The sequence below is a fragment of the Lissotriton vulgaris genome, chromosome 5 (genome assembly GCF_964263255.1).
Source record: "Lissotriton vulgaris chromosome 5, aLisVul1.2, whole genome shotgun sequence".
Taxonomy (NCBI): Eukaryota; Metazoa; Chordata; class Amphibia; order Caudata; family Salamandridae; genus Lissotriton; species Lissotriton vulgaris.
The window spans coordinates 1,252,277,970-1,252,297,502 of record NC_141693.1 but is presented as its reverse complement, the minus strand read 5'-3'; the positions used below and the strand labels follow the sequence as shown (position 1 = coordinate 1,252,297,502).

Genomic DNA, 19,533 nt, shown 5'->3' with positions numbered 1-19,533 from the left:
GGTCTTGAGAAATATTATATAGCGGTGTAGGTGGAGTTAGTGAGGCGGAGACAATGGAGATATCAAAAGTAGTTAAGTGAGAAAGCAGCGCTGTCGATATTAAAATATATTCCTCAAGGAATGTATCTGGTAAATGATGTTGCATTTGTAATGTAATATAGAAAAGGGAATAACAGAATTCTGATGAATGAGTTGATGAACAAAGATAATTCCCTTCCCTTCCAATGTTTATAATAGAACGATTTACTTTTATATATAATGTATTTGTTGTACCAGATAGTAGAGGATAAAAAACATCAAAGAGGGTCAAGGCCATCAACAAATATGTTATATAGTAGGTTTTGGGAGTACTTTAAAAGAGGATTCTTAGCTATAAATGTACAGTTAGACATGTAAATGATATTGTGAAAAGAAAAATCTTTTAATAAGGATCGTTCAAAATAAATCCATCTAGGCATAGGAGTGTCACTAAATTCATAGGAAAGGGCAAAAAATTGTCTGATTAAAAATACAGCGTGATAAGCTTTGAATTCAGGAAAGCGCACACCTCCTTCAGATTTGGGGCGTTCAAGCTGTAAGGGAAATGCATGGGTGCTTTTTATTCCAAAGGAATTTTGTACAAATGGAGTTGATTTGTGAAAAATATGATAGAGGGATTCAAAAAGGTAACATAGATAATGTATATAGGATATGAGGGACAATCATCATTTTAATGGTGTCAAGTCTACCCCACCCAGACAAATGAATAGGTGACCAGGAAAGTAAAAGAGATTGAATCTTATTGATTAATGCATTAAACGTATGCTTAATTGTAACAGGTAAAGTAGCAGAAAACCAAATACCAAGGTATTTTATTTTAGTAGGACACCAAGTGAAATTAGTATCTTTAAACATATATTGGTAACAGAGGGAATTCAGCTGTAGTGCTTCTGGTTTTGAGAAGTTCAATTTATATCCCTAGATACTGTAATATAATTTAACCTCTTCTAAAAAGGGAGGTAGGGAAGTGAGAGGATTAGACAGATAAACTAATATATCATCAGCGTAAGCTGACATTTTATTTTCAAAAGAATTATGTGTGAGGCCGGATCATACATTTCAATTATATTATTTATATTCAAATTGGAGATATGCTTCCATTATAATTAGGGGTCTTGGTTTTCAGTTTAAACTGAATTTTACATACAAAACAGGTTTTCTTTTGTCTGTATTTCTATGTAAAAACGGGAAAATACTACTGCCATGCTCCAGCAGAGATTTTCCTTGTCACGCCCTCTTCCTGATTCTAGAGATGTGCCTGCCTACAGTAACACGAAATGTTTTTGTTGATGCCCCAGCCATTTCCGGTGCTCCACTACGCCCCTTGAGTGAGCTCTGCACCAGCCATTTCATAACAAAAGGAAGTGCCCTCGGGGAAGAGTGTAGGGGGTGGGGCTGGAGTCAGTGGCCTATGCAGTTTTGGGGACGGCAAAGAGAGGAATTGAATGCCAGCACACCGTGGGGCGCCAAAGTGTGTGAGTTAACATGGATACGCTCAGGAAGGGTTTAAGACAAAGAACAAATAACAAGGGAGAAAGAGGACACCCTTGACGTGTACCTCTAGATAGAGAAAAAAAATTGAGAAACGGCTATCTACAAAAATACTAGCACAGGGGTGGGAGTATAACAGTTTAATATAAGAAATAAAAGTTGGGCTGAATCCAAACCATTGAAGTGTTCTGAACATGAATTGCCAATTAATTTGGTCAAAGCCTTCTCGGCATCTAGGGACAGCGCTGCTAGAGGGGACTTAATGTTCTTACTTAAGTAAATGACATTGGCAAACATTCGGGAATCATCCGCAGCCAATCTGCCTTTAATAAAACCTGCTTGATCGGTTTTAACCAGTAAAGGGATAACATTCTCAAGACGGGTGGCAAGAATTTTTGCGAATATCTTTCAATCATAATTGATTAATGATATAGGGCGATAATTTTTACAAAGAGAATGGTCTTTATCAGGTTTGGGGATAAGAACAATCAATGCTTCCATAAAGGAACCAGAGGCTTTGGATTCAGCAATAAAGGAATTAAAAAGTGCCAAAAGTTTGGGAAGGAAAATAGAGGAAATGGCAGTATAAAATTCAACATAAAAGGCCGTCGGGTCCTGGTGCTTTTGACTTCTTCAAAGATTTAATAGCATCGGTTATCTCCTGTAAAGTAACATCTTTCTCCAATAAGTCAAATTCATCAGGAAAGGAAGGGGGAGAGGGGAGGCCAGAAAAGAAGGTATCTACATTTTGAGGGGAGGGATTCGTATCATCAGAATATAGTGATTGATAGTACTCATGAAATACATAAGCAATGTCCTCATCCGATGACGCAAGGGTATTAGTAGATTCATTTAGAATGGGTCCAATATTTTTATGTTCAGATTTTATTTTTAAGTAGTTGGCCAATATCTTACTGGCAGTAATTTGACCCCCATGATATTTAGAGTTAATTTTAAGAAGAACATTACAAGCATCAACGGTAGCTAATTTATTAAGCTCAGATTTGGACTTAATCAATTCATGAAGTGTTGAGGGGGATTTAGAAGTAAAATATGTATGTTCCAAAAGTTTCAGTTGTAATAACGTTGTATATTGAAGTTTTCTTTTTCTCGCAACATATGAAATTTTGAAAGCTCGAAAAGAGGCCTTAAAAGCATCCCAATTGTTATATGTAGAGGTGTCAGAAGGGTTATTAAGTGTGAAAAATTCATTAATAAATTTAGTAGCTTCTGTAATGAAAGGGGTATCAGACAACAAAAAATTATTTAACTTCCATCACCTAAATTTGGGGGAATTTAATGAAAGGTCCAAAACAGAAAGCACAGGCGCATGGTCAGAAATGAAAATAGAACCAATCTCCGATGACAAAAGCGATGGAGGGAGGGATTCACTAATCAAAATATAATCAATCCTAGAACGAGTTTGGAGAACATTCGAAAAAAAGGTAAATTCAAGGGAATCAGTGTTACAAGTTTTCCAAGCATCAAATAATGAACGAGAGGCAATGGCATTTTGAAAGGCTTTGTGGGATTTATCCGGATTAAATTTACATTTGGATTGTCTGTCAGAGTAGGGGTCTAACCACTGATTAAAATCACCAGCGATTACAATATTCGGACAATCAATAGAAGCAAGTAAAATCTTGATAGAATTAAAAAATTCAGGTCTGACTGGGCCATAAATGTTCAAGAGAACTAATTCTTTATTTTGTATAACTACTTTAGCCATTACCCATCGTCCATCAGTATCGTTGTGCATAGACAACATTTGCACATGTAATGCTTTGTGAAACAATATAGCAACACCCCCCCCTTATTACCAACTTAAGGATAAAACACACCTTGACACACCCATTGTCGCTTTAAATTGAGCGATTAAGTGTCATTACAATGTGTTTGCCGAATAAAGGAGACCTGAGCATTCAATTTTGATAAATGAGAGAGTACCTTTTACCTTTTGACGGGGTGTCCAAGACCACGGACATTCCACGTGACAAAATTACACATAATGGAGGGTTGGGAGGGTGGTACATGGAAGGAGATGACACATTGAACGGAAACAGCTGAAAGGAGAAAAACACCATATATAAGTTAGCAGTAAAAAATACATCATAAGACAATAAACAGCACTAATGAACATTTGCAACATATGAAATATATAGCTAAAAGGGAGAAACAACCACAAAAAGAATGATAAAAGATGAAAAAAAGAAGGAGGAATAGAAGAAAGAGGAGATAGATCAAGGAAAACAATCCAGATATAAAAGAAAACAGCAAAGATTGATGCATGGGGCGCAACTGCATAAACGGAAGATGAAACGACTGAGAGGGAGATAATAAGAATAGAATTATGAACAGCCATCATAGAAAGATAAGGAACAGATACAAGAAGTTTAGCTATGATATGAGGAGCCAGCAGCAGAATTCAGAGACAGATTATGTATGAAAGATCTCAGTTTAGTAGGGTCATCAAAAGTATATGTTGAACCCTCATGAGTAATTTTACAAAGACATGAATGTAAAATGCCATAACGAATATTTAACTGTCTCAGTTAAGGACGGAGAGACAAAAATTCCTTTCTTCACGCATTTGTCGCTTTGGAGAGATACTGTGACAGACAGATGGTATGACCAGACCATATGAGACAACGCTTTGTTTTAGCTGCTGAGAGGACACGCAAGAGGTCTGTAAATTTCCAAAATAGCATAATAATTCCTCTAGGCCTGGAGGCATTTGGTTGAAGACGACCTAGCCTATGAGCATGTTGAATATTTTATGAGGGCACTGAAGGAAGCTCTAATAGATCTGACAGGAATTTCCTAAGGAAAAGAAGCATGTCTGTGCCTTCAATTGTTTCTGGTAGGCCACAGAGGCATAAGTTATTGCGTCTATTTTGATTTTCCAGGTCCTCAGTGTGGAGCTTGAGAAGATGGATTTCCTGTTCCAAAATTGGAATCTTAGTAGATACATCATGAAGATCACTAATGCGTTGTTCCATATCCAGAACCTTAGTTTCCATACTAATCCATATGTCCTCTATCCGTTGAAGTTTCTCATTTGTCTTAGACATAAAAGAATTCAGCCCCCTCACCTCATCTAAAATGGTGTCCAGAAAGGGATTTTTAGAAGATAAGATGGGAGAAGGAGTGTCATTCTTAGCTCTCTTAGGTTTAGTACCTGTAGACATGGCTTTAGCCGAAAGTGGTGCCTCATTAGCCATTCTGGAATGTCGTGAAGAGTAAGGTGTGATTCTTAATAAAGATTTCAGTCTGCCCATCAGTTCAAAGGAAACACATCTTAATTAAGGAAGAGTCAGAAAAAGCAAAAAAAGAGACATATGACATTCTCCATTTGCAGGCCAGCACTTATCAAAAGAGAGGCAGCAGAGGTGAGCATTTAGTAAATCAAATGCCTATAACTATAAACTAATTAAAGAAAAGAGGATGCCACGGTATTTACTTCAGAAAAATTATTTATCAAGACAAACACTACTAATTATCTGTCTTATCACAACATAAGTTGTATGATATCTATCTGTCATCAAATATAATGTTCATCTACTGGATTATTACCAACAAATTAACAAAAAAATAAAAAAATAATACAAAGACAAAAAACAAATTGATTCGTAATTTTCTCTTAAAGATCCTTCTTCATTGTATACATCATAAATACAAATCAGTAAAACACGCAATGTTTAGTCTTGTGTGAAAATACTTTTCAAAATTCAGAAGACAAATTATTTACTTCAAGGTCCATGAGGTAAAATATCATGTTATTGTGGACCCTTACTCCAAGGGTTATGTAAGCAGCCCAATAGTTTATTTCCAAGGAAAATACTGGCAATGTCTTTTCTTAGCCTAATGTCCTTTTTCGAGCACCAAAATAACAAGGAGCATATGAAGCAAAAATAATGTTTTTTAGCCTCAAATCACTATACTGCTCCTGAGGATTATATCACAGCAATATCCAAATCAAAAAAGGTGTCGAAATTAATATGAACTGTCGACGCGTTTCGGCCTGTCAAACAGTTGCAGGCCTCATCAGGACAAAGGGCAACAACAACATCATACAAGTGATCCTAAAACAAAAATTAACAATATCAATAATACCGCACTTCTAAAATTTAAATAAAGAGGCAAAAAGACAGTCTGTTTCACGGACACAGGCACCCATAGGGGCCACTACCACTGTAAGTAAGAAAAGTTCCTCAAGGTTCTGGTATCAAGTGACTATTTACACACCGAAAAGAAAAAGGTGATTAGAATAGAGCCAACACCATAAATTTCTATTTTTATTTACACACATTCAGTGCACAAGCTCTTACATTATCGTGCTTGTATCCCCAGTGTAATATTACACACATGAAAAACACAACTGGAATCACCAAGTTGCCTACACCTACCAAAAGGTAATTCTCAAACAGATCTCAGCTACGATGTTCAATGGCTGTAGATTTAATTCCGGAATAAACTGGTTGCAGCCATGGACAAGTCCTTTAAATTTGTAACCTGTGTCTATCCATCTTTTATTAGGATCTCCATCAAGGTAATCCAATTACCCAAATCAACACATGTAAAAGATAATGTCACAAAGTGCCAAAAACAGTAACACTGCATACAGCAATCAATCTGCCAAGATGGTCCTATATACATCTGTTAGTACCGGCACTGCGGGCACATTACTAAGGAAGTGGGGACTAGTTCATATATCCACGAGGCTCACAAGTGCCTACCGAGTCAAAATGAAAATAATACCCGAGTGCATTTCCAAAGCTAGCGTAACTACCTTCAAAGGCACGCATCACTCACTACTCATAAAAGTAAAAACGGGGATTACCTGCATTCGCATGAAGATATGCCCAACCCCACTAATCGGAAACGAACCAGAGTCTGCAATTACTCGGCGCTTATCCCAGCTAACAGGAAGTTGACGCCAGGCTCCAGACATTAAAGGCGGAAGTCCGCTAAACCGGATTCAAATAACCGGAAACTTCAAACCCAAAGGAAATCAACAACAGACTAGGATTTAACTTGCATTACTCAACTAACATGGCCGCCACACACTAGCGCTCGGAAACCATTCAAATCGCGTTTCCTTCGTGTCTAGGAACCACAACCTAATCTGAACTCAACCAGAGAAAAGGGGAGAAAATAGAAAAAGTATATTATTTAAAGAAGGGAAAATAAAGTGAAATTTATAATTACAGAGCACGGAAAAAAGTGAAACCCACGACCTCGTGTGATACCAAGCCCCCTTTCCATTCTACAATCTTTTTGGTTTTTTTATATGCAAAATTCAACAACATTACATCTATAAACAATTTCTGAAATAGAAATATTTGGAATAGACATACACACAAAAGCTTTCCATACTGGTACATTTCATGATTGACATAAAAATATATAAATCTGTATAGCTGCCTGAACCAGTTCAACCCTTCAGCTAATAAGGGACCATATTTCGTCCCTGTCATTAAGTCCAGTTTTAGAAGTTTGATATTTTTCAATTAGTCTAGCTTCCAATTGATTAAGTTTGGTCTCAGTATCTACTGTATTTTTATTAGATACTACGCATAATACTGTCCAGTATATGTCGTTGAAAGAGTGATTGTGACTCTGATAGTGGCTGACCAAAGGAGCCCCTATGGTCATGCACTTGATTCGGGATCTGTGTTGGAGGACGCTGGTTTTAACAGTCTGGGTCGTCTGTCCAATATAGACTCGATTACATGGACACTTGATACAATATACCAGATTTTTCGAGTTACAATTGGAGAATGCTCTTTGGGTGTGCAAATTTCCATTAATGTCAATTTCCTTAGTGCCCTTCGTCATTACACATGCCACACAATTGTGGCATCTGAAGTGGCCCACCACCGGGGGTAATCCCAATAAATCTCTTGTGGTTTTGGGTTCCTGTTTTGACACATTAGTTTTGGCTCTTACAAGTTGGTTACGGATATTGCTACCCTTTTTGAAAGCGAATAATGGTTTCGGAATATCAATTTCACCCAACAATTTCCAGTTATTTAGGATCAGTTTTTTAACCTTATTTGCTCTGGGGTCATAAGTTAATACACAAGTCAAAGGAGTGTTGCCCGTGTCTTTATCCTTGGGTACCAACAGCGTCTCTCTCGGCGTGTACCAAGCTCTTTTCAATGCCACCTTAATTAGTCTTTTGGGGTATCCTCGTGAAGTTAGTTTTTCTTTCAGCAGATTAGCATGGAAAAAATACTGTTCTTTATTGCTACAGTTCCTCCGAATACGGAGGAACTGGCCATAAGGTAAATTTTCCTTCAAAGACCTGGGATGGCCACTGTTGAAGTGCAGAAGGGTGTTTCGGTCTGTAGGCTTAGTATATAAGCTAACGACCAGTTTCCCATCCTCGTGTTCAATGTACACATCTAGGAAGTTGATTTTGTGGTGATCACTTGATACAGTAAAGTTAAACTCTTGGGTTCTGTGGTTAAGCCAAGTATGGAATTCGGTAAGTTGTTCAGAATCCCCATTCCATATCATAAAGATATCATCTATATAGCGACACCAAAGGCCCACTAGATGTAAAAATGGGTTGGTGTCGCTATATATCCATCTTTGTTCAAATTGTCCCATGACCAAATTGGCAATTTCAGGTGAAAAACTACAGCCCATGGCCACCCCTGAGACCTGAAGGTACAACCCGCGCTGAGACAGGGAAACGCCCAAAACGCCCAAGGCGGTAGCCACGCCCACCGCGAGGCCACGCCCACTCTCAACCAGTATATAAGACGCTGACAACAAGCGCTTATTACTCTGTTTGTTTGTATCCTCTGAGGCGGAAGCCGGAGGACTGTGACCACAATTTTACTTTTAAAAACTGTATATTCTGTGCTCTTGTGCTGATTTTAAAAACCTGGGAGCTCACCTGTTTGAAGCGCTCACCCCACGCGCTGACACAGCCCTCCTCGACCTTCCCTGAGACAGCGACCCGTGCTGAGACAGGGAAACGCCCAAAACGCCCAAGGCGGTAGCCACGCCCACCGCGAGGCCACGCCCACTCTCAACCAGTACAAATGTGCCGGCCATACCAGCGCAGCGGACGAGCGCAGCGGGAGCGCCGTTTGCGCGCCGAAGGCGCGCCTAAGGCAAGCCCGTCTGCGCTCGTCCGCGCACGACCGGGCCCAGGGCCAGAACCCCTGCTTAAACCAGCCAACCCAAAGGTAAGCTACTCACGCAGAGAGCTACTAAGTCTTAGACCCTCAACCTCTTCATGTGACTATGTCCATGATCTAAATGGACCTTTCACTCGCTGCCCCCTCTGTAAACCAGCCCAGCTCACACTCCCCACAAAATCTCACAGCCCGCCTCCCTCAAACTCGCCTCACTAAACTGTCGCTCACTTCCTAAACATGCGACACAGATTAACCATCTTATAGAAGACCTGGAGATAGACATCCTTTTCCTTACGGAAACGTGGCTTGCCCCACATTCACAATCAGACATGGCATTAGCAACTCCACCTGGCTATCTCATTCAGTCCCTATCCCGCCCCCTAGGCAGAGGTGGTGGTGTCGCCATTATTCACCGGGACTATCTTCACTGTAAAACCAGCGATGCGCAGATTCCCGACTCAGAAAGTCTTATGTTTACCATCAAGCTAAACCCAACCAACTCACTAACGGGAATACTGGTGTACCGTCCTCCCGGTCTCCCAGGTCCCTTCGCTAGTTCCCTCCTGGACTCAGTAACATCCCAGGCCCACTCTCTATCGAATTTCATGATAGTAGGTGACCTGAACATTCATCTCGAGGATCCGGTAGACTCTGTAGCTAATGACCTGATCTCAGATCTGGCGGCACTTGACATCCGCCTCCTTAACTCCGGAGCCACCCACATCAAGGGCCATCTACTGGACCCGGTGTTCACTAGCTCCCCCTCGATGCAAGCGAAGGAGGCTCTTCCTCTCCCTTGGACAGACCACTTCTTAGTCTCCTTCCAACTACCAGGAACTTACAGGAAACCCCAAAAACCGCCCACCTACAGCAGGGACAGGACCTGGTCCAGACTACCCACTGAAGAATGGGCCAAGATCCTAAAAAGGACCACTCCTGCATACGCGGAAGACCCGGCTGTCGCCGACAAAAAATTCAGAGAGTGGATCACCTCCTCCCTGGATTCAGTGCTCCCACTTAAAACAAGGGAGGACAAGAACGGTAAACCTGGCTCAGCCCCGTGGTATACCGCGGACCTCCGACTACTTCGCAAAAACTGCAAAAAAGCCGAACGGATTTGGAGGAGAAACTGGCAACATGCCAACAAAGAAGCTTACCAGAACACAGTCAGACTCTACAAAGAGGCTATCAGACACGCCAAAGCTTCACATTACGACACGCGGATACAAAACTCATCCAACTCAGCCAGGGAATCCTTCCTAATTGTAAAAGAGTTGCTCAAAGTACCCAACACTCCCTCCTCCACCACCCCCAAAGTCGACCGAAGTAATGAACTAGCTACTTACTTCAACGACAAAATCACCCGTATCCTGGCCTCCCTCCCACCCCCCGGCCCCCCTAGTCACATGGATAGCCGCTCTCCCCTCGACCAGGCCGAAAACAACCTTCGCCCGACACTGCCGATATTTCGGCCAGTAACTTGCCTAGAAGTAGAACGAACCTTGACAAAAATGAAAAGTGGATCACCTCTAGACCCAGCCCCTATCAGGTTCCTCAAAACCGTAGCCTCAGTCATCGTGCCCACTGTCACAGAACTTATCAACTGCTCGCTCGCCCAGGGATCTGTCCCCGACAGCTGGAAAAGTGCTGTGGTGAAAGCACTTCAAAAAAAAACCCAGCTCGACCCAGCAGACATGTCTAATTACCGACCAATATCACTCCTCCCTGGGATCAGCAAAGTAACAGAGAAATTGGTAAACGGACAATTATCTCAGTTCTTTGAGACCAACAACGTACTTAGGCAATCCCAAACTGGATTCCGCCCGGGCCATGGCACAGACACCGCCCTTCTTGCCGTCATCGAGGAGGCAAGGCGCATACTAGATTCAGGAGGGTCAGTGGCAGTGATCCTCCTAGATCTGAGCGCAGCCTTCGACACAGTCAACCACCGTGTCCTTTTGCATAGACTGGCGGATGCAGGACTTACCGGGACGGCACTCAGTTGGATTGAATCCTTCCTTACAGGGCACACGTTTCAAGTGTGGGACGATAATCACCACTCGTCCACCCTCCCACTCACAAGCGGTGTCCCTCAGGGCTCTTCCCTGAGCCCGACGCTTTTTAATGCATATATGGCCCCCCTTGAGGACGTGGTGACATCATTTGACATAAAAATTGTAAGCTATGCTGACGACACTCAGCTGGTCGTCTCCCTGTCCCAACTGATCGACCACCCAGAAAACCTGACCAATTGTCTCACAGAAATTCACACCTGGATGAATAATTCATCATTAAAACTAAATGGATCAAAAACGGAGGTGATGCTTCTGGGGAAACAATGGACAACCATCCCTCCAGCACTCTGGCCCGACGTATTCGGGGAAATCCCCCCCCCCGAAGCGTGAAGTTAAGACACTCGGTGTGTGGCTCGAACCAGAGCTTTCGATGAAGACACAAGCAGCTAAAACTTCGGGCACCTGCTTCGGGCTCATGCGCACGACCCGCAAGATTCTCCCCCTACTACCACCTACTTCCAGGAAACTGCTCATCCAGGGACTAGTACTGTCTCGCCTAGACTACAGCAATTTGGTCTACCTAGGAGCCCCTGAGGCCACCTTGACGAAGCTCCAGCGGACACAGAACGCGGCGGCACGCCTGCTGACCAACCTCCCCTCCAGATTGTCCGCCAAACCGGCCCTCAAAGCTCTGCACTGGCTCCCTGTGCGCCAAAGGGTGCAATTCAAGGCCATGTGCACAACACATAAGCTGATCAACGCATCTGGCCCGGCGATCCTCAGCAAAATGATCACCCCTACACACCACCCAGATCCCTACGATCCCAAAATGAGAACCTGGCCAACATTCCTAGATTCAAAAGGACTCGTACAGGAGGACGACGATTTTCCGTTCAAGCAGCTACTGGATGGAACGCTCTTCCCCGCTCCCTCAGACTTGAACCCAATTACCTGGCATTTCGCAAGAAATTAAAGACACACCTATTCCCTAAATAGAGTCCCTCTATAAGTGTCTCTCCTCTCCCCCTCCCCTTCAACAGGATCACAAACTCTTATAGCGCGGGGATGCCCTTGGGTCACCAGGCGCTTTAGAAATCGTTATTAAATTAAATTAAATTAAATTAAACTTGTCTTTGAAGTTAAAAAAGTAGTTTTTTAAACAAATACGGGCTAATTGAACAATGAATTTAGTCGGAACTTGATGTGGGCGTGGTCTTGAATCCAAAACAAATTCGCACACACTCAGAGCATCCTCCTGAGGTATATTTGTATACAATGATTCGATATCGAAGGTGGATAGTAATTGTTTATTGGGATCAAATTCTAAACCCTCCACCTTCGATATCAAATGCATGGTAGCTCTAATATAGGCTGGAATTTCCTTTACCAATGGAAACAGAAATATGTCCACATATTGGGCCAATGGTTCCAACAGGGATCCACATGCTGCCACAATGGGTCTCCCTGGTGGATTAGTCAATGATTTATGAATTTTGGGCAGAACATATATGTTGGGAATTTTGTTCTGCTCGCTATTCAGGAAATCAAACTCACTTTTACATAATCAACCACAGTCCAAACCTTCTTGTGTGATATTCCTAATCTGTTCTTTAAGACGGAGGATGGGATTCGTATCTAACGATCTGTAAAACGTTTGGTTAGATAGTTGTCTCATAATCTCCTGCTCATACTGAGCAGTGTCCCACAGCAAAATTCCTCCGCCTTTATCTGCAGGCTTTACAGTTATGTCAGAGTTCTGTGATAATTTTTTTAAATCAAGCATTTCCAGTTTACTGCAATTAGGTCTATAGAAACATTTCTTACTTTGGAGTAGGTCTAAGTCTCTTAACACCTGGTTTTCAAAAACTAATATTTCTGGCGGTAGTAAGACGCTGTCAGGTATGAATTTGGATTTATTTTTAAGTCCACTTACATTAAGTATAGTGAGACTTTCATGTTCTAGAAAGAATGCTTTCAACCTTAATAAACTAAAAACTGTTAGGTGCTGAAGGATATGACAAAAAGAAGATAGTAGCCAAAACCTTTTATGCAAAATAGTATATAACAGCAGACAGAAACATCATCAGCATGTGAAACTCCATATATGATAGTGCAGAGCCTGTTATATTTGTTCAAAAAATGATAGCCATTCTTAATAGAAACAACTTCTGCTTGGGTGAATCAAAAATGATGAGGAGAGCTTCATACAATAACAAAAAGTGAGGTATTCATGAAGAGAGGTCACATATTATAAAGATGCAGTAGGAAATGATGGGTAACCCATTAGCAGAGCATGAAAAAAGAGCATAAAAAGAAAGACTCACATTGCCGAGTGTTTTAATGACTTGAGGAGCGCTGGTTACCTGAAGTGAATTCTGAGGAGATTCTAGCGAGTGGCGGCCGATACAGATTGGTGGCCCTCGCATCCGAATGTGAGGATATTGCCTCAGCTGCTACCAGCTCGTTTGTTGCCCGAAATGCGGTCAAAGCAGCTCCATGTGCCGCTACGACCCTTCAGGTAATAAAATCCTGCATCCGCCTGCGATATAGAGCAGAAATTGAGGCTTTCATGAGCTTAAGAACTCCGCGTCTGAGCGGAGTTCTTATCCAAGACGCCATTTTGCCCCCTCTCCCTTTCTTTTCTTTTCTCTTTCTTTCTCTTTCAACTGCCCTTAATATCCTAGCAAGACAATGTAAAGGGGGGCAGCCAAACAAGCATAACATCTACCTGTAACCATGACATCAACAGCCAAGTTGGGCAGATACCCTGTAACAGTAAAGCGACCTTACCTGTCTGTAAAAATTTAATAAAATATTTTCAAATCAAAATGCAGCCTCAAGAGTAGAGAAAATGGTTTTAAGATGCAAACAATAAATACACCCCTAAATAAAACAAGACAGAGTAGTTGCAAAGTGGCCAGATTGGTTTTATTTACACCCAAAGACATTTGCACCGCCTTTCAGAGTTTGCCAGTGAAGAGCTACTTTTCTTTTCATGTCGTTAGCTTTACAAGCAAATACACTCATTTATTTCTAAATAATGAGTGTAAAAGCTTTAAGGTGTATCCCCAATGAGTGTTTGCTTTTTTCCAGTAAGTTGTTACATTTTTTTCAGGCAGCATATTACTCTAATCTAGTGCATAATTTGAAGTGAGTTGCTTCCAGGTGTCCAGGTGTTTATAGTGGGGCACAATCGGGTTGCAGCTGAAGGCAGTGTGAGTTTCTCTCAGTGGGGCAGTGTGGTGTTCAGTGGGGGAGAGGATGTGGCACTCTACTGATGACAGAAACTGCTAGGCTCTGAGACAAATGGCTTGTGTTAGCACTTTTAAGCATATTTGGGACATTCTGCAAATGGAACATTTTTTAGATTAATGTATTGTGTGCATGTGTGCATTGTCAATTTAAATAAATGTGGAAAAATACTAGCTGCAGCGTCAACTTTTGCTTGAGGCAAAAATAAATGTGGATAAACACAGATAAAATGCCCAAAAAATAAATATGGATAAATACAGACGGAAATGGCAAAAAATAAATACCATAAAACCGGGAGCCCTAATTATAATTCAAACATGTTGTTTACTGAACATTTCATTACTAAACAAAAGATAACTATGTGCTTTTCTCTCAACATTTTTTCAACAAAACTAACAATTGCTATATATAGTATTAATAACAAGCCAGACCTTTTGAATTGCCAATCCCTTTTAATGATAGCTACATTTCTGGCAAACCAGTTGGATATCTAAACATCAACATGCGATGGAGTTCAGCGTGAACAATTGTCAGCATTATGATTGCCTGTGGACAAGACACATGGAAGTGCCATTAATCAAAAGTGAAATGTAGTCTTTTAACTCAATAATGCGGTGTCTCCTGTTTTAATGGTGGGGGCACTAGAAAACATAAAGCTCTGTATGAGCACGAGTATGCATCTTTTTTAAATACTCAAAATTTTCAATATCATTATCATCAAATTGTTTGTGTTGAATATTAAACTGAGTAAATGTAATGATTCCAGTTGCAATGCAGGTGTATAGACATTAAAGTACTGCATTGCACTGTTGCATAGGCATGATTATGTTAAAAAGGTCAAGGGTGGAATGGAGATGCAGAGAGTACTGGATTTATAATTATAGATGATCCAAAGAAGGGAAGGAACAGATGACTATTGAAAATAAAGTATACCATAACCAAAGAAAGATCATTTATACTAGGTGAAGTCATAGATTGAATAGGCTTTGACACACCACTCTTCTCTCCATCTTGAACTTTTTGCCTCCTTTGAGGGTCTAAGGACATAGGGGCATATTAGTAAGAACCTCGTTAAAATTATCGCAGTTTTAGCGGCAGGAAACTACCGCTAAAATGGCGATAATGGGCTTGCTAATATGCGTTTTAGAATTCCAACAGAATCCCAGGTTAGATGTGCAGGACATCAAACCTGGGCTTCTATTGGAATTCTTTAACGCACATTAGCAAGCCCATTATGGCCATTTTAGCGGCAGTTTCCTGCCTCTAAAACTGCGATAATTTTAATGAGGTTCTTGCTAATATGCCCCATAGTTTTTACATTCATCTATTAATTTGCTCATCTTTCTGTCAAACGGTACTGTACTCCTTGGTGTATGAACTATATAAAAGCCAAACCGATTGACAGTCAGTGCTCATTTATATACACTTAAATCTCTCATGTATTGATTCTTTCTTCTGATTTGTATTTCAGCTGTATCTGTCTGTCCACACCAGAAGAAGTTTGACTTGATGGGCTCTTTGGCTCACATAATCGCACAACGCCTTTTGTCTGAAACACTCCCGGTGAAGAAGGTATCCTCATTTCAACTAACCATAGGCCAAAATGTGCAATGAAAAATGCAGTTCTATTTATAAACTGTAAAGTGTTGTTGCTGTCATAAGAGCTGAAAATTGTAGAAAATAAAAAACTATGGGCCTCATTTATGAGGCGGTGCGTCACTTTTACGCGGCCGGTGCGTCACAAAAAGTGGTGTAAAAAATGCGCCTTGTTGCGCCATATTTACAAAATGACGCATCTAGGTAGATGCGTCACTTTGTAAACCCCTGCGCCACATTATACCTGCGCCAGGTATAATGTATGCAAGGGGGGCGTATTGACGCAAGGAAGGGTCGTAGAAGTGACGCAGTGAAATCTATGAGATTTCACTGCGTCACTTTTAGGATGCTGTTGCGTCAAAATCTTGCGCCTGCCTCACAGCAGGCGTAAGACTGACGCAGGCCCTTTCACATGGGGCTTGCCCCATGTGAAAGGACGCATTGCTGGAGTTGCGTCACTTTTGTGACACACTCCGGCAATGCGTCACTTTTGCGCTTACAGATACGTCATAAATACTGACTTATCTGTAACTCCTTGTGACATGATGCGTCATACTGTAAATATGACGCATCAAGAATGTCGCAAGGAGTGCGCACTGAGAAGTGACGCATCGCTGCTTTCACGCAGCGATGCGTCATTTCTCATAAATGAGGCCCTATATAGGGAAACTCTAAATCAGGTGTGGGATAAAGTTTGAATTTTGAGCTCAAAGTTGGACCAAGTTAAGGAAATGTGCACTAAAAGCTGTTTTCTAAGTTCCTAACTTCATTCAATTTCACTTGTAAGTGAGTTACTGGGACAAGAGTGTCCTGCTGCTTGCACAGTATTTTGTGAGTTCTCCTGCCATGAGTGACTGACTGTGTTTTATTTGATGCCTTGAGTTTTATTTTTGAACTTCACATCACACTAATCTAACATGAAAGGCAAGGCCTAGGTTTGTCCTTGAATGTACAAGTTCTAGGACATATTTAGTGACCTGGAGGGGTGCACCAACGGTACGCTTATAGTGGACAGTAAGTGCACCAAGAGTACCCTCATAGTGGACAGAGGACGATTGTCTATTCAGGCTGAAGAACACAAAGCAGCATATCGTATTTTATATTTAATAGTGTGACTAGACCTTTTTAGGTCTAGCCCAGGCAGAGCACATGGCCTGTCACTTGACATGGTGTATCTACATCGGTGGGCTTTTACCCATCACCCATCACCCATCGCCCATCCTTTGGTTTCTTCGATAAATGCTTCACATTTGTTCCACCTTTTGGCTGTTTTGTTCCTGCCCTGGAGACCGACCCTGTTACATGGATCAGTTAAGTTCCGGCCATTTAGTTAGTTTTGGCGCAACGTTTTCTTTTGACTCTGCTTGTGGTGCCGTCCCCCCAATGGATGTATGACGTTACAACGCATACCATTACAACTACCTACCATTACAACGCGACCATTACAACGCATACCATTACAACGCATAGCGCTTTGGGGTGCTGGATAGTGGTAAGTATAATTTACTATTCTAACTCCAGTCCCCGTGGACCCTAGGGAAGGTGTTGGATAGTAAATTATACTTATTCCCTATCCTAGAGCGCCCCCCAGCGCAATGCGTTGTAGTGGTATGCGTTGTAAAAGTCGCGTTGTAATGGTAGTGCGGAGTAAAAAATGCGTTGTAACAGGTGCATACCCCCCCAACACCTCCCCCAGCTATCACTGCATTTCCAGTTTGTATTTGCCCACCCCCACTACCCCTGCCAGGTCTCCGCTTGCCCATCCCAACTCCCCTTGCATCATTGCTTGCCCCACCCCTCTTCCCTGTTGCTGCTTGTTTTAAAAGCTGATACCCTCATGGGGGCCATAATCACCTTAACAGCGAGGGCTACATACAGAATGCAGCAATAAAATATGCCTCACTGCATGCCGAGAGGGTTCATATGGACTCTGTTGACTGAAAATTGGTGTTTGTGACAATTTTATCATTGGTTCAAACTCTTCCCAGGGCATTGCGGGAAGTGTAGTTTTACTGCTTCAGTGTATTTGAAGCCTGAACAGGATAGGCATATTGCCAACCTGGATGCTCCTTATTTCCAATTATTCATTTGTAATCATGGACTCCAGTTCACCTAAACACCAGGGTTGTGGGGAGTGACGTCATGTACTTTTTGCCACCGCCTCCATTTACACCTGTCTGTTGACCTTTTTCCCTGCCCTAAACCCCTTCATTGTTGCTTCCTTCCACCCATTTCTGCAACTCCCTCCCACAACACTATTTGCCCAACCCTCTCAAGTCGCTGCTCCCTCTTCGCAACCCCCTCCCACAATACTGCTTGCTTGCCACTAGACAAGCAAGCATCTTCCATGTGTAGTTGGAAAACAGGACGGAAATAAAGCGCCATTGGTACACATCATAGTATTTTCCTGTCAAATCACAACCATCGTACCCACACACTTAATCAGCCTTTGAAATCATTGACAGAGTTAACAAAAAACAGGTTAGTACATTAGTTAGTTAGTTAATTTTTATATTTATAGTGCGCAACAGATACCCAAAAAGGGTTTCCCGGGGCATAGGACGGGTCGGGCCGAAAAGACAGGTAGAAAGGGCAGTTTACCTGTCAAAAAGCCATGTTTTTAATGACTTGCGAAACTGTGTGTAATTTGTCTCATTGCGGAGAACTGTGGGTAAAGAGTTCCAGGTCGTGGGACCAAGATAAGAAAAGGACCTCCCGCCCATCCGGGATAGTTTGAATTTGGGGACAACAAACCTTCCTTGGGTGGCAGAGCGGAGATTTCGGGAAGGAAAGTAGGGACTAACCAAGGACTGAAGATAGCGGGGGGCACAACAGGATTTAATGGCAGAGTGGGCTAAAGAACGGTGATGGATTAAACCCAGATCTGTTGACTGGGTGTGAGTGTTTGATTGGTTCAGATTCTCCGTCCATCACCACCCCCTTTTGTACAACATTAAATCTGGGTCACCGAATGATCCTCTACCTGTTTCCATATTAAAGCAGTTGAGCGCTTCCTTATTGTCTGAGATAGCAAATCTCCTTAATGCCTCACTACAGGAAGCTGTCATTCCATCGTCCTGGAAACATGCTATGATACACCCCCTCTTGAAAAAGGCTAACACCGACCTTGATGTGCCCAGTAATTACCGCACCATATCTTTACTTCCTATCTTTTCAAAGATCTTAGAAAGACATATCCACCAACACCTCAACCATTTTGTAACACCACATGGTCTCCTTCATCCCTCCCAGTCGGGCTTCGAAGTGAGTTTTTCAACCGAAATCACCTTACTTGGGGTCACTGAAAGCATACACCAACATCTGGACAATGGAGACACCGTAGCGCTCATTTTATTGGATCAGAGCGCTGCCTTTGATACAGTGTCACATGCTGTGCTAATAAACACACTTATGTCACAGGGCATTGGTGGGTCCGCCTTAAATTGGCTCACTACTTTCCTTACAAAACGCACTTTCCAAGTTTTTTCACACTCAGCCTGCTCTGAAATCCATACTTTTGCCACGGGGTTCCGCAGGGATCCATCCTCAGCCCCTTGTTATGTAATCTTTATGTTAGACCACTGGCTGAGGTGGACGAAAAATCAGGATTATCCCTCTTCTCCTACGCTGATGATTCTCAAATCATTTTCTCCCTTTCCTCACACAAAACTAATGATTCATCGGTTCTCAAAATTGGCTTAAACAAAATAGCTTCCTGGATGCAGCAACATTTTCTCAAGCTTAATGGAGAGAAAACGGAGATTCTGGTACTAGGAAAGAAAAAGGATCTATGGAATCCCCAACACTGGCCGAGCGCAATGGGCGATCTTCCGTCTCCCTCCCCTCAAGTCAAAAATCTGGGCATCACATGACTCACTAAGCATGTAACCTCAATCAATCAAAGTTGCAGCAACCTGTTTCATCATTCTCAAATGGTTAAGGAAAATCTGTTGGATCCTACCGGATTCCACCAGAATAACAATAGT

General features: G+C 41.9%; 1 protein-coding gene across 2 annotated transcripts in view; it reads left to right on the top strand.

The window, feature by feature from the left end:
* Positions 1 to 19,533, top strand: part of LOC147712416 (omega-hydroxyceramide transacylase-like) — a 565,370-nt gene that overhangs the window by 402,084 nt on the left and 143,753 nt on the right. For both annotated transcript variants that reach the window (XM_086923103.1, XM_086923104.1), the window contains exon 6: positions 15,423 to 15,523. In XM_086923103.1, the coding sequence (XP_086779229.1) occupies positions 15,423 to 15,523 (101 nt within the window). The remainder of the gene's footprint in view (positions 1 to 15,422; positions 15,524 to 19,533) is intronic.